We start from the raw sequence: 15,667 nt of genomic DNA on the forward strand, positions 1-15,667 counted from the left end.
GGATAGATAGATAGATAGATAGATAGATAGATAGATAGATAGATAGATAGATAGATAGATAGATAGATAGATAGATAGATAGATAGATAGATAGATAGATAGATAGATAGATAGATAGATAGATAGATAGATAGATAGATAGATAGATAGAGCTCTGACTTGCTTTATGAACAGCTCTGAATAACTCAAGGGCACTTGCCTCCCAGCTAACAGAATGTGACTGAATAGTTGGAGAATGAAATGAAAACATTTAAATAAAATCTGTTAATTTACCACATTTTTTCCCCAAGCAACTCTATGCAAATGAGGAAAAAATGGTGTAATTTTATTTAAAACTATTTTCATTGTACTGACAAATGCACCTATGTTACCTTGGAGTCTCACGCACACACACACACACATGCACACAAGCCCACACACTGTGCTCTGTGATTGTGAAATGTGTGTGTGTGTGTGTGTGTGTGTGTGTGTGTGTGTGTGTGTGTGTGTGTGTGTGTGTGTGTTTCCTGAAACATGAAATTAAAGAAAAATTCTCCCGAGCTGTGAGCTTTGAAGTGTGAGTTCACAGGTTCATCTTTTTTTCTTTCATCCTTAGCTCACATGAAAGAAACATCATGGATGTCTTCATAAGTCCTTTCAGAAAGCTTATAGTCCGCCAACAAGACAAGGACGGATTTGTAACTGGGCACTGAAGACGAGTGCAAGAGTCAGTGTGTGTGTGTCTGTCTTTCAACCATCAACACATTCTCTTTTTTCAGCAGTTAGAAAGTAACATTTTTATTTATTTAGTTTTGTCGTTTTGCCTCTGTACACCACTAAATCTGATTTTAAGTCATTATCCATTTCCCACCGTGAAGTGTTGTTTGAGCAGGGAATATAGCCCTGTGCACTTCTCATTTAATCAGCAGCCACATCATCAATAAACACCAGTGATCCGGTTCCACTGGCAGCCATATATGCACATGTCACCATGTTTGTCAAACCATTAGCTTTTTCTTTCCTTCTCCATACTTCTCTTCTCCCATTATTCTAGTACAGTTTAGTCTTTGTTTCATTTGTCAGATAATGCAGCCTCCTTTATCTGGTTTTTGGCAAAGTCTAACTTTTTACTGAGTGTAAACAGTGGTTTGCATCTTGCTGTAAACCAATCTCTGTGTTTCCATTCATGAAGGCATTTCTTGGTTGCAGACTTCCTCGCTTTTAACTTTGAACATTTTTAACTTTGTTAGATGTTATTAAGTTTTCTGGCTGCAATTCTAAGACCTTATCTGTTTGCACTGAAGCTGAATTTTGTTTGTGTCTGATTGTGCTGTGTTTGCAGGGTAAGATAGCTTAATAAAATTGCTAAAAGCAATATTACTACAACATAATTGGCACCGCAAAGCTGATGAGACCTGACAGTCTTTAGCTTCACTTGTGGCTTTCAGAGGTTAGAAGGTGAAGTTTAATTTCTGCTCTCCTTTAACAGGTTTTGACCAGTGAGGTTATTTTTTTGTGAAGTCAGTCTTTTTCTGACAAAGTTGTATTTTTACTCAGTTGTATAAAGCATTTGTATTCTATTTTTATCCTATTGTATATTTTATTCTATTTATTCTACTGTATATAGTATTTTATTTTATTCTATTCTGTACAGTTGTGTACAGTATTTTATTCCTATTGTATTCTAATTTTTGCTATATAACTTTTGCACTGTCCACTTCCTGCTATGACAAAACAAATTTCCCACGTGTGGGACTAATAAAGGTTATCTTATCTTATCTTATCTTATCTTATCTTATCTTATCTTATCTTATCTTATCTTATCAACAAATGTCACATGATGACAGTGGTGAGCTAATTTTTCACAATGTGTCTGAAGTTCTTGGCATGAGAGCTACAGATAAGGCTGGTTTCCTGTTGTTGTTGCAAATCATCCACTAACTGTCAACTTCCATCTGCACAATAACCTAATATTAGGGAAAGCACTGCAGCTGCACATTTATAATGCAGCAGCGGGAACTATAATCCGGAGAGAGAGCGGCAGCTCTGCTGGGCCAGAGCAGGGTAATTGGTTACTGGACTTAGCTTATGCTGCTTGATAGGACTTGCATGTTTTGCTGAGACTTTGGACAAGGTCTCTTGAGAATCCCAATTAAAAAGCAGAATGCAGAATGGGTCTTGTGAGTTAACAAACAAGGTTTGCTGCTTGGAAAGCAGTCCAAATCGCGTTCAATAAAAGGCAGCCGCACGCATTGATTGAAAAACTGGTATTTTAATGCAATTTTCAGGTTTCTGGATTTAGTGTATCTTCAATAAACTTCTTACTACTAGGCATAAAAAAGACCCTGCATGAATAATAGAGTGTTTGCAGTGGTTCAAACCATTTTTGTTGTTTTATTTGAGAGTTGGTCTGGTCTGGAAAGGTCTCTCCCATAATTTTCACATATTAAGCAAATCTGGATCCAGTAACATCTGAATGGGAATCTAATGCTGTGGCCTTTTGGTCACTGTGCATAAAGGCAGAGCATATCACAGCAGCTTTAAATGTAATATGCCTATGTTTTGTAGTTACTTATTTAGCCATAAATATTTTATGTTACATAATAAAGAAACATTTTCAGGGGGTTTAATATCATAAATCTTGTTTTCAAATTAAAAACGAATGTAATTGTTTTGGGGACAAGTGTGAAAAGGAAAATTGAAGGATGATATCAATTTACTATCATTACACATGAAAGAGCTGGCTCAGCAGGAATAAAAGTTTTTCAATCACCTTTATTTCTTTAACAGGAAGTAAGTGCAGGAATTTACAAGGAAATACCACGTATATGGTAAAACAGCAGTGTGTACAATTCTAACAAGGCTGGCAGTCAATATTTGGTATAATCCAAACACAGCCTGGACTCTCTTAGGCAAAGTTTCATGTCATTTCTTTAAAGTCTTCAGAAATAGTTCCCCAGGCTTCTTGAAGGACATTCAAAGCTCCTCTTGGATGTTGGCTGCTTTTTTGTTTTGTTCTCTGTCAAAATGATCCCACACTGCTTCAATAATGTTGAGGTCTGAGCGCTGGGGAGGCCTTTCCATGACTCACAGTTTAATTGTGTGTTATTCCATCCTGGTATGCTTTTATTGCATTAACAGTGTGTTTGGCATCATTGTCATATTGAAAAAAGAAGCTGTTGCATAGTGGATGAAAATCTGTCTGTACTTTTCTGTGTTCATAATTCCATCAATTCCATCAAGTCCCCAACAACACTTCCTGAAATATTTCCCCAAACCATGATGGAGCCTCCACTGTGTTTTGTACACAGTCACTGTGGTATCGCTCTCCTGATCTCCTCTGTACATATTGATAACAATTTAAACTTGAATCAAATCTTGATCCATCTAACCATCAAACTGGTTGACACAAATTTTCTGTGCAGTTCTTGTGTAATCTGACATACCTGAGTCTTTCCTTAAGAAAGCTTAATGACAGCCTCCCTTCCACTGAGCCCATTTCTTATGAGACAGTAGTTGAACCTAGTGAACAGTAGGTGGATCAAGGGCCAAATGCATCACTCAGATCCTGCCTGAGTCTTTGCTGGATATTTTTTTTCCTATTCCTTAAGGACATGAGATTCAGATACTGTTGCCTGTTATGTGTAGACATAACACTGGTTAATCCCCTCAGTGACTGAATAGGTCTGTGTTTAATGGCTTAATTTAACAATTAGACATTCCTCTGAAAACAATCAGGTACAAGGACTGGACTAAAAGTAAGTGAAAAAGCAGCTAATGTCCAAAGAAAAATTTTGAAAGAACTTTAGAGGTTTTCTCCAAAGCACTATCACTCAATAAAACTTAAAAAATAAATAAATAAATAAATAAATAAAAATACAAGAAACTATGAGGCGCAGTTTGTAAAGTGAAACATGGAAAGTGAAAACAGGAAACTAAATATTTGGTTTCCTGTAACATTTAGATTTAACATTTAGATTTAAATATAACATTTAGATTTAACTTTTAAAATTGTGTTTTAAATATGAAAAGTTACAAACATTTTACTAAATGTTGTAAAAAATGACTCGGGAAAAATCATGTTTTTGTAAGGTTTTGAGCTAAATGTGGAAAAATGTTGCTGTTAATTTCAGCATGTTTCACTTTACAAACGACGCCCCACACGTGTTACTTTTTGGCATGCCAACACTTACATTTGATGGACAGTTTGGGGGCATTCACTAATGCACATAATCTGGATCTATTTCAGTCCTTGTGTTGCGCAGGAATGAAATACGACTCCTGCAACCCAACACCAGTCGCACAGCTTGTATCTGGTGTCGGTGTGTGCTAGTCAGAGCCAGCTTCATTTTCTTTGCACCCATTCACTGAGCTGTGAATGCGTAATATTATCAGATCCACACTGGATGACTGGATGATGGGCGTTCTCAGCAGTGATTGTAAGTAATATTAGTAAATCAGCCAAGACTTGATTTTTGAACAATAAGAACTGTAAAAATTACATCGCACTGGTCTTAGAGTAGTCAGTGTTTAGTTAGGTTAGTTTTACAGTTGCTTTTAAGTGACATCAGTACTACACACAGTGGGCTGGATTGGGTGTCGCTCACTCTGATCCTATTGTTTGTAACACTGTCACTCTGCCTGTCCCAGGAATTCAAACCCACCTCTTTGGTCAAAAGCAAAGAGGAGATCCTCCTGTTCAGTCAAAAAAAAGGCTTTAAAATGTTCACCTTTATTTGAAACAAGACATTTGTGTGTTTATCACAGACAGATACTCGGAACTTCTCTGGACTTCCTTTATACCACTGTCCAGGTAAGTTAATATTACGAAAATAGTAATTTATATTAATTAATGATTAAACAGCAAGTATACTCTAGAAGATTAGTCGCTGTATATATAAAATACTGCACAAAAGTCTTAGGCCGCCCCTCACTTAATGTTTTTCTATGAAAATGGGAAATAGATCCAATGATATTTTTATTTCTTTAAGTAGCTGTCCAGGCTTCTTTGAGATTCAAAGCCTTTCTTTGGATGTTAGCTACTTTTTGTCCCATGGTTTGCAGATGGCTGGAAATTATCACTCCATAAGACCTGTTGCCACTTTTTCAGGGGAGTTATTGTAGAATTTGCCGTACCTCAGCCTTCTTCAGTAAACAGATCAACCGAAAGGCCAGATGCATCTCTCGGGTCCTGTTTCAGGGCTTTCATGGATTTTTTCCCTTTTGCTTAAGGACATAACTTGCAGATCCTGTTCATCTGATGTAGATTTTTTTTTTTTTTTTGGGGGGGGGGGGGGGGGGGGGGGGAATCCCTTAGTGTTACTGCTGGCATTTTTCATAGATTCATCTAAAGACATAGAAACAAATGATAGCTACTAGCAATAAAGTGCCTAAAGATGCAATTAAATAATAGGTTCTTTGCTAAATTGTCTTGTCTATGCTTTCTGACTATCCAGAGAAGTGAAACATTAGATTTTCCTAATAAGTAACAACATAATTTTTTGTATAAAAAAATTATGTTGTATTTTTTTCTAAAATATGTGTGTTTTCTTGCTTTTATGACAGATGGTCTAATAAATTTGTTAAGTACTGTTTCTCAAGCTAAACTTGTGTGCAATTACAAACATCGCCTCTTTGTCCTTCTATACTAGTGGGGGTTTTTAGGGCTTTATCCTTCCTTCACATTCACTGATTATGAGTCAGGTCTTCAGCAGCCACATGGAGCCTTCACTCACCAGTGGATTCAGGGCTGATTTAAATAGACATTATCCCTGCGGTTATGGAGGAACCATACCTGGGTGAGTGTGATGCTGGCTTCATTATGAGACAGTCTTAGAATTTATAATGTAATATATCAAATGTAGTATAATTATATAATTATTTCACCTTCACAGGAGTATCACCAATCAACGCTGTAACAGCAGTGATGGCAGAAACAAAAGTCATGTTCGACTTAATGACCAACTGTAAGTAGCTGCTGATTTTATATAAATATTATAATCAAAAACTTCCTCTTCCTGTGTTTGTGGTGATACATAATAACAGTGATGGTGGGGTTTTTTTGTGTGTTTTTTTTTACCAGAATACCAAAACCAACGGACATAAATATAGCGTGAGTACTCTTTCCATAATGATAAACTGATTTGTTTTTGCACATAGTTCGACCCTTTCTTGTCTTTGTGCCTTTCATAGGGAGAAAATGATAAAGATTGCCATCCCAAAAGAGCATCCCTATTCATCGCACATCTCTCGTTTTGCAATGTTCCCATCCTTCCACTCACCAGATGACCCACATACAGGAGTCAGAGCTGCGTCTCAATCTTTCCTCAACCTCAGTATCCCAAATAGTGCACCTGATATCACTCTGCTAAGCAAAACTAAAGGTGTGATATTCTGATAAAAGGGAGTGGTAGAATGGTTAGGTCTTTAAGATGCTTCTTTTTTCACACCTAGGTGCTCCATATAGACTTGAGAGCTTAGAAACACCACTGAAAACAAGGAAGAAGGCTGTTATGTGGACAGGAGAACATGGCTTTTTTGATGTGAGTGATGAAATATCAGTGACTTCACAGTTTCACTGACGTTAATCGAAGCATAAAGTGTCTTCCTCCTTCCACCAGCATGCAAAACCAGCGAAGGGAGAGAGCCAGGTTTTCTACCCCACTCCCCCAAAGATGGTGCTGCCCAACCTGAAACTTCGAGACTGGGATTTGACGCTATCGGAGAGGACAAGCAACATCCTGAAAAACATGGAGAAGACCCTTTGGGTCACTTCCTACCAAATGCACTACACAGGTAAGAAGTGAAAATACTGAAAAATAAATCCTTGTTAAACAGAAAGTATCAAAAGTATTCAGTTCATCAGTTTTATCTATCAGGACATATCTTAATGACCTTGTAGTACCATATCACCCTATTAGAGCACTTCGCTCTCGCTCTGCAGACCTACTTGTTGTTCCTCGAGTATTTAAAAGTAGAATGGGAGGGAGAGCCTTCAGTTTTCAGGCCCCTCTTCTGTGGAACCAGCTTCCAGTTTGGATTCGGGAGACAGACACTATCTCTACTTTTAAGATTAGGCTTAAAACTTTCCTTTTTGCTAAAGCATATAGTTAGGGCTGGACCAGGTGACCCTTGCAAATGCTCTTGCAGAGTAACTAAGGGAGGATCCCTTAGTTACTCTGCAAGAGACGTAGGCTGCCGGGGGATTCCCATGATGCATTGAGTTTTTCCTTTCCAGTCACCTTTCTCACTCACTATGTGTTAACAGACCTCTCTGCATTGAATCATATCTGTTATTAACCTCTGTCTCTCTTCCACAGCATGTCTTTTATCCTGTCTTCTTTCTCTCACCCCAACCGGTCGCAGCAGATGGCCCCGCCCCTCCCTGACCCTGGTTCTGCTGGAGGTTTCTTCCTGTTAAAAGGGAGTTTTTCCTTCCCACTGTCGCCTAAGTGCTTGCTCATAGGGGGTCATATGATTGTTGGGTTTTTCTCTGTATCTATTATTGTACGATCTACTGTGCAATAAAAAGCACCTTGAGGTAACTGTTGTGATTTGGCGCTATATAAATAAAATTGAATTGAATTGAATTGATGAAAAATCTTTGTATCTTGTATTTAGCAGGTTCTAAATTATTCACATACAGCACATGAAATATTACACCGTGCTGTTATATATTTAACCAAAAAAAAGCCAAAATGCAGAAGCAATGAGGGGAAAAACTAAATACACCCTGTGGTTCAGTATCTGGTCAAGCACCTTTTAGCAACAGTACCTTGAAGTAATCATTTCTTTATGATTTTATCTCTCGCATCATTGTAGAGGAATCTTGGCCAAGTCTTCTTTACAATGTTGCATCAGTTAATCTGAGATTTTTGAAATTTCGTTTATACACAGCTATCTTAATGTCATGCCACAGCATTTCAATTAGGTTGAGGTCCAAATCAGCAGCCTTCCACCACTGGACCCAACAGTTGGTTTGATGTGTTCTTTTTAGAGAGATGAGGCTTTCATACTTGTTCAATCTTTCTGTTTCTCTGAGATCATTGTTGATGTCTTTTCTCACTGAGAAACACACACCTGAATGCTCCAGACCAGCAAACTGACAGGACTCGCAGAGGTTCTCACACTTACTGATGATCAATCAGTTGTTATTGTATTTTGTGCAGTAATCCAAAATCTGACATTAATGTGAAATCTTGTTTTAAGGATCAGGGCCAGCAAATCCTTTTATGACAGATGATTTCAAGGAAAAAATGACTAACTTTGCTGGGATTAATTCACACACGTCAAACCTGGTAAAAGCCATTGCATTTATTATACGGTAGCATTAACAGACCAGAACACTAATAAGTCTAATTATTTTCCCTGCAGCAAGAAAGGTCGCATCCTGTGTTTGTTCCTTCTAAAGCAAGGCAAGGATGTAGAAAAAGACTGGGGAGCAATGTCAGGAGGAGCAGCTGCAGTCCCACTGCTGCTGAACTCCAAAATACATCTCCAACTCTAAACCAAAGCACTGCCTCGCCTGCTGTGAACCAACCACAAGAGATCACAGCTATGCGTAATGAGGCACCAGATCTGAACCAAATGGGTCATACTCAATCAAAGTGCAGCACTAACTCCACAAAGGCACAGCAGACTGAGCTGTCCCAGGAGGTCTTACGCAAGCAGCAAGCTCAGTGCAAATGCTCTGCGCATAAGGGCAGAAAGAGGGAAAACTGCAAAGTCCAGTTTGACAATGTCATGCAAGGATCCCCGTCACAGAGCAACCAAGAGGCTAACGCTGCCCAGATCACAAACACAGAGCAACTCTGGGACCTGTCCAACCGCCTACATCCCCAAGGAGGGATAGAAGTCAACAGAGAGGAAAGCATCTGTGTAAAGGATGTGCTAAATGACAAAAAACTTTTTAAAGTTGGAAGAAATATACCCAGCTGTAGTCCACTACTTGAAGACAAAGACCAGACGGGCAGGGAATCACATCCCAAATTGTTACCAGGAGCAGAGGACAGAGAGCGGCTACATGGCAACTCTAATCCGTGCATCATGCCACGCTCTCCTGTCCTGCCAGGCAGTTCTTCCATTGGGACTGTGGGTAAATCAGGTGCAGCCCTGACCCTATTAGACCTTCAACATTCATTCAGCAAGTCAGAGGCTCATCGCAAGTTCAACAGCTCCATCACTCATGCCGCTGTGAACCTTAGAGACAACGTAGTCTGTGGGAAAAAACACAACTTCTATGGGATTAACTGCTACTACATCCATGGATGACCTTCCATCCAGCCATTTTTCCCACTTGCCCAATTCAGAATTGCAAGGATGGATGGAGTTGTTCCCAGCTGTCAGAGGAGAAATGGCATGGTACACCCTGGACAGTTTACCACTCTCACATTTACACCTACAGCCAATTAACCTAACCACATACACGTTTTTGGACTGTGGGAGGAAGCCTGAGGACGGGGAGAGCATACAAACTCCACACAGGAAGGCCCTGTCCAGCTGGTGGATTGAAACCCAGGGCCTTTGTGCTGTGAGGCAACAGTACTAACCACTGCAGCTCCCATATGGCCTTATAAACATAATTGTAATATCTCAGTAAAGCAATAGCAGTTCTAATAACCTGAATCCTGAAAGTAACTTAGTATTAAAATTTAAATGACTGCATGTATTTAACATTACTTAAGTGTGACTTTTCATAACCAAAGATGCAGTGGACAGTTTTTCAGAAGCATTATTGCACCTATAGAGCAATTTATCACAGGTTTCAATATAGGTTATTGTTACATAACACCCACATTAAAGACTTCTTGGCACAACTAAAAATGGACTTTCATGGACTGACCATAAGGAATACAGCCTATTTTGTGCAATCCCTCATATGACTATAGTCACATTTAAAGTTTCTCTGTAATTGTATAAGAATGCAATTTGTTTTTCTTTCAGACTGAAGCTAATTAGAATAAACATATTACTGCGAGCACAGTAAGTGTTTCATCCATGTCGGAAGCATTGTTAATTTGCTCTTTACTTTCCCACATTTCATTTGCATTAGAGCTCAGGATTTATTTTACAGTACTGGTCTCTTACAAGCTGTGGCTAATTGTATCAAGTAAAATAAAAGCAACAGCCTTCAAAGCTCACTTCAGTGAGTTCAGCCAGCCTGCACAGTGCACACAGAAGCAATTCAGCTGTACCAGATTCATAATGCTGCACAGATGAATACTTTAGTCTTCCCTGTAACCTTTCCAATTTTACAGAGAGAGAGAGAGAAAAATACGAGGCTGATTTTTCCAGCAAATGTAACACAGAGTGCAGAACAGAGCATTGTGCTGCCTGTGTTATGGAATCCAACTCTGTGTATTATAGGTGCCGCAGTAACCTTCCAGCGTGCCACTGTGAAAGGAAAAAAAAGGCTCTTTTGCACAAAATCTGTTGCAGTCAGGCTGACTTGTGTGAAATGATTTTTTTTATGACAGTATGTCCTTGAGGTGCAAGCCTGCAGCCTTCACTGATACAACAGCGTCTCATTCAGACTTTCACTGAAAAAGAATAATGGCTCACAAAGCAAAGTAGACATGCACAGTTTGCTGTTTAATAATGGAGACAATATCAGTTTGTCGACGGGATGGAAATAAAAATTATATGGCTTTTGTTGAGTTCTGTTTCTGTCTGCTGTCATAATTATGCAATAAGTCTATACTTAAATCACGTGAAATGACTTAAATGTATAGAAAAACGTACCTATTTACTCAACTGTTGTATGTTTGCATTTTAATCTGTTTGCAGACGCTTTGACTGTTTAACAGCACAGATGTGATTCAGCAGTGTATCCAGTAGGTGGCGGTATATGCTAACTTTTGTCGTTTGAACTTCATTTATCGCTTCTAATAACAGTTATTTAACCATTTTTGTGATATTTACTAATGTGAATAGTCAAATAAAATAATATAAAATAAGTCAAATAAGATATTTATCCTCTAAGATCCACTATAACGCATTAATTAACAGGACTGCATGTAAAATATGAAGACTTCTACACTGTGTCCTTGCGCTTTGGGGACCTCCTCTACACGTCTATGCGTCACGGAAACATGTCAGTGATAGAAACGCCGCCCCTTTAAGTTGACGCCGAGCTTTGCTTTGCAGTTTAATTGGAGTTGGCCTCAGTCAGTCGCCTCTCATCTCCCTCCTCCGTACAGCGGTGGAGAGACTGATGCTTTTCAGCGCGGCTGGATGGTGCATGTGTGTACTTGTCATAGTAGAGTAGCCAGGCTGTTTGGTTGGGGCTCTAAATTGACTATCTCTTCTCCGGCTGTGGCCTTTCCTGTAGTTAAACATCTGTTCACCGATCGTGTCCATCTGTAGCTCAAGGTGAGTGTGTTTTCTTTCTCTCTCTCTCGTCCAAGAAAAACTCTTTGGCCTTGTAATTTTCTCTTATGCAATGATGAATCTCAAACCCTCTGGAAGTTATTTGATTGATTATGATCTTTCAGCCGAACAAATCAGGTGCATGTGAATCTTTAGTTGTAATGTTCTTCGAAACACTTCAGCAGAGTCATCAAAGTTTAACAACCCATCGATAAACTGGATAAATGTAAAAGCGCTTGACCTTAAATTTATGTCCTATAGTTTAACAAGCAACTGGTATTTATATATTTATTTATTTGTTTATTTAAAGGTCTGGACATGAGACAATATGAACAACAATAGATCACTTTGGTCTCCAGATTCTTGAGTCTTCTACAAGTTATAAAAGATGGTCTGTTGTTTCTATGATAAACCTAATATGCAGTAGAACTCATTAGCTTCACAGGCGACAAGTCATAAGCCAGGACTGTGAATAATGTGCCTTTATGACTGTGTGTATCTCTCATGCTGAGTGGATGTAGGTGTGTGTGATATCCATTTTCAGATTCAATCATGGCTGGAGCTCAGCATCTCCTGCTTAACAGATAGTGGTCAAAGCAAACAGGATTATGGAGGATTTTGCTTTGTTTCACATGTAATATTCAATATTTATGGTAGTTATCAGTGCACCCGAGCAGGATTCATAAATCCAGCTGAATAAGAGTGACTTATGGCACAACTTCACAGTGAAAAAAAATGTGACTCAAAGCTGTTTTGTCAGAGATCTATGTGGCTCATATACAGAGTAATTTTACAGCTAACACAAGGTCGCTCAGTTTTCTAGAGTCCTGTGTAAACAGTGCAACAGAGGAGGCTTTTCAAGTGTTGCTTGAACTGTGTTTGTTCAAACATGTATGGGGAAGGCCACTCAGAATTTCAGCATAAATGCACGCTGGCATGAGGTGGAGCAAAGGAGGTAGATAGTGTGCATGCTGCCACAGATTTGTACACAGTTAAGGAGAAAGTCAAGGTTATTCAGTGGAACATTGAGTTTTATTTTTATTTTTTTCTTAGAGATTGGCAATGTTGATTGTTGTGACACTAAATTCTTGAGGGCTTGGTAAGTTTCACTGTATAAACTACTTCTCATTTTTCTGTCACAGCTGTGCTCACTGGGGACTATGGTTTGTTTGGTGGCCCATCTGTCTTTCCTGCAGCTCCTGAGGTTTTTTGCTCCTATCACGCCCAAGACAGTGATTGCAGTCAAACACAAAGAGACTGTGAGAGAGAAGAATCAATAGAATCTGTGGAATGCAACAGCGAGAAATAAAATAAAATTGCTTTGTCTGGGGGAAAACACATATAATCGCAGAGTTTCAAAAAGAAAACGTGGTTAAGGAGGATTTTCTAAATTTATTTTATTTTATTTAACTGGACATTTTGTACAGTAGAATATTTATTTTGAAAATCCTAAATAATAGGTGTGGTGCTTAATTTAATTTCATGGGTATAGCTAGTATTAGCAGTAAAGCACTGCATTTCATAAGGTGACCTCCAGCTCACAGTAATTTCACTGAATGTTTGAATGGGCCTATAATCTGTCAGATTCTACAGAATTCGTTCATTTTGGTGCTGAGTCTTTATATTGCATGGGCTGTTTCCAGTTTTTTAGGTCACCTGCTGTTGTGTTGTTTATAGTGTAACATCATATTGCAGAAAATTGCACAGCACCGATGGTCAGGCCAGCACATTGATATTTACCAGTCAATAATTTCCTTGCAATGATCAACAGAATTCAGATAGCAGAGGATGTATAGAGCTATCATTTTCGCACACTGGCTCATACAGTGACCTGTGTGAAGTAGTTGTGGCTTCAGGGTGTACGTTACAAAAAACCCCAAACTTATTTGTAATAGCCGCTAACTGGCAGGTGAACAATGCAAAAAAAAGTGTCAACAAAGCAGCTGTTGTGAGTATGTGGCAGGTGTTTTTGCTATTTTTGCAGGGCCTGTAGGTCTACATAAATAATTCATGTGGTTTCATATCTAAAAATATACATGTGGTTTTGGGCCGGCACAAGAGAAGCTCCTCCTTTGAGCTGTAGTTTCTGTAGTTTTCAAATTCAACTTAAGGGTTTTTGTTTTGTTTTTGTTTGTTTTTTTTGGGGGGGGGGGGGTTCTAAATAATAGAACTGAAAGAAGTTTCTCGGATGAGAGGTGAAACGTCTTCAAGCAACTTAAAGAAGTCCAGACGCTTTTCTTTACAAGCTCCTTTGACTACGATGACCTGGATGACTGAGAACCTTCACAGACGTTTCTAAATAATAAAACCCTGCAACAGGCTGATGACTTTTCCTCTTGCCTTATGACAGCTGAGATAGCCTCCAGCTCCCCAACACAACCCTGAATTTGATAGCAGGATAGATGGATAAGATCATCACTCCCGCTGTTATGCAATTTGTCCATCTACTTTTTGTCCAAATTTGTAATATAGTTTTTTAATAGCAGCTTGCTACTCTTGTCTTCAGCCTCCTCCAGGCATTGGAGAGACTGAAAGAAGCTCAGAGGCTGGTTTCGTAACTCCCTCACAGACTGCCAGATATCTGCATGAAATTTTAACGAGGGCGGCACTAGTTGATACTTATTGATAAAAACCAATAAAGCACAGTGAGGGGGGAAAAACATGTTTTTTTCCAAACTCCTGCATATGGTAAATGGCCTGTATTTATATAGCGCTTTACTAGTCCCTAAGGACCCCAAAGCGCTTTACATATCCAGTCATCCACACACTGGTGATGGCAAGCTTCATTGTAGCCACAGCCACCCTGGGGCGCACTGACAGAGGAAAGGCTGCCAGATACTGGCGCCACCGGACCCTCTGACCACCACCAGTAGGCTACGGGTGAAGTGTCTTGCCCAAGGACACAACGACCGAGACTGTCCAAGCCGGGGCTCGAACCGGCAACCTTCCGATTACAAGGCGAACTCTTGAGCCACAATCGCCCGTCTATAATAGCGGTCTTTCTGTGGCATTTAAAACTGATCCGATACTGTCTTTAAGAATGACAGTTTTTATGTAACAGAACAGTTACTTCTGCTTTTCAAGTTCAAATCATATCAACAAATACCGACATAATAAAGCATGACAGTGTCATTTTATACAGTCACTTGCCACTTTATTAGGTACACCCTTCTAGTACAGGGTTGGGCCCCTGAGCTGCCTTAATTCTCATGGCATTGGTTCAACAATCCCCTGAAAACGTTCTTTAGAGATTTGGATTCATATTGACATGATAGCATCACACAATTGCTTCAGATTTGTGGGTGAAGGCCATCTGAGTACAGTGAACTCATCATCATGTTCAAAAAATCTGTTTTAGATGATCTGAGCTTTGTGACAAGGCAGGATTCACCCCTGCTTTTATGATGTTTACACCAAATTCTGACCCTACCATTCGAATTCTCACAGGGAAATCTAGACTCATCAGACCAGGCAATGTTTTTTTTCCAGTGTTGCCTGGTCTGATAAGTTTTAATTGCTGAGGAGATGCAAATTCTAGTCCTAGTTTCCTGTTCTTGGCAGCTCATTGTGGTATTCCTATGCTGTGTAGCCTGTCTGCTTCAGGGCTGAACATGGTGTGCATTTAGAGATGGTCTTCTTCATACCTTTGTTGTAACATTCTTCACTGATCTCCTGCATCATCAAAGCATTTTTACACAGATAACTATCGCTCACTGGGTAGTTTTTCTTTTTTGCATGATTCTCTATGAGCCTTTATGCCATCAACAACCATTCAAAGTCACTTAAATCACTTTTTCCCCAAATCTACACACATAAATGTGCTCCCATGTGATGGTCAACGAGTGCTGCAACAGATGTACCCAATAAAGTGGCTGGTTAGTGTGCATATTTGGTGGTAGTGCTCTGTTCTGAGACCACTCCCCATTTAAAGTCACTTAAATCACCTTTCTTCCTCATTTTGAACTTCAGGTCTTGTCTTTGTATCAACATGCCTAATTACACAGAGTTGCTGCCATGTGATCTGAGTAGTTGCAGTTGAACAGATGTACCTAATAAAGTGGTGAGCTGGTGCATAAGAATCTATCCCTGCTTATTTTCACAGCTGTAGATGAAGGTTCTGTTAATTTGTAGTTCTCGTTGCTTTGTCCTCACTGGTTGAAAAACCAGGATATTGTGAATTTTAAATAAGTAACATAACACTCCATATATATCGTGTCAGTCCATAAACTTTCAGAGATGGTTCTCATCAACCATCTTCATAAACAATGATGAATCCGACTCTTTGATTTTGGATTCTTTGATCCTTGGACTTTTCAGTCTT

General features: G+C 39.2%; 3 protein-coding genes across 6 annotated transcripts in view; all 3 read left to right on the forward strand.

The window, feature by feature from the left end:
* Positions 1–7,674, forward strand: part of spmip4 (sperm microtubule inner protein 4) — a 47,076-nt gene extending 39,402 nt beyond the window's left edge. Inside the window, exons 1-9 of one of the 2 annotated variants that reach the window (XM_076889954.1) lie at positions 4,309–4,418; positions 4,747–4,792; positions 5,631–5,777; positions 5,874–5,945; positions 6,062–6,091; positions 6,172–6,362; positions 6,433–6,521; positions 6,600–6,774; positions 7,299–7,674. In XM_076889954.1, the coding sequence (XP_076746069.1) occupies positions 5,674–5,777; positions 5,874–5,945; positions 6,062–6,091; positions 6,172–6,362; positions 6,433–6,521; positions 6,600–6,774; positions 7,299–7,399 (762 nt within the window). In that variant the 5' untranslated portion in view covers positions 4,309–4,418; positions 4,747–4,792; positions 5,631–5,673 and the 3' untranslated portion in view covers positions 7,400–7,674. Of the gene's footprint in view, positions 1–4,308; positions 4,419–4,746; positions 4,793–5,630; positions 5,778–5,873; positions 5,946–6,061; positions 6,092–6,171; positions 6,363–6,432; positions 6,522–6,599; positions 6,775–7,298 lie in introns of those variants that run through there. The other variant, XM_076889955.1, reaches the window with a different exon arrangement.
* Positions 7,675–7,825: 151 nt separating this feature from the next.
* LOC143420946 (uncharacterized) lies at positions 7,826–10,109 on the forward strand. Its single transcript, XM_076889589.1, has 2 exons — positions 7,826–8,276; positions 8,353–10,109. Exons 1-2 carry the CDS (start codon positions 8,211–8,213, stop codon positions 9,247–9,249), a joined length of 963 nt encoding a protein of 320 aa, XP_076745704.1. The 5' UTR covers positions 7,826–8,210; the 3' UTR covers positions 9,250–10,109.
* Positions 10,110–11,145: 1,036 nt separating this feature from the next.
* osbpl3b (oxysterol binding protein-like 3b) overlaps positions 11,146–15,667 on the forward strand; it is a 45,393-nt gene continuing 40,871 nt past the window's right edge. For all 3 annotated transcript variants that reach the window (XM_012915993.3, XM_004541471.3, XM_004541473.3), the window contains exon 1: positions 11,146–11,349. The gene's annotated coding sequence lies outside the window, so the exon portion shown is untranslated. The remainder of the gene's footprint in view (positions 11,350–15,667) is intronic.

The sequence above is a fragment of the Maylandia zebra genome, linkage group LG11 (assembly GCF_041146795.1).
Source record: "Maylandia zebra isolate NMK-2024a linkage group LG11, Mzebra_GT3a, whole genome shotgun sequence".
NCBI classification, from domain to species: Eukaryota; Metazoa; Chordata; class Actinopteri; order Cichliformes; family Cichlidae; genus Maylandia; species Maylandia zebra.

What these genes read in the sequence shown, in the direction of transcription:
- LOC143420946 (XM_076889589.1), top strand. Translation starts at nt 8,211, where the DNA reads ATGACAGATGATTTCAAGGAAAAAATGACTAACTTTGCTGGGATTAAT. An exon ending in ATTCACACACGTCAAACCTG is followed by an intron (nt 8,277 to 8,352) that starts GTAAAAGCCATT and finishes TTTTCCCTGCAG; the next exon opens with CAAGAAAGGTCGCATCCTGT.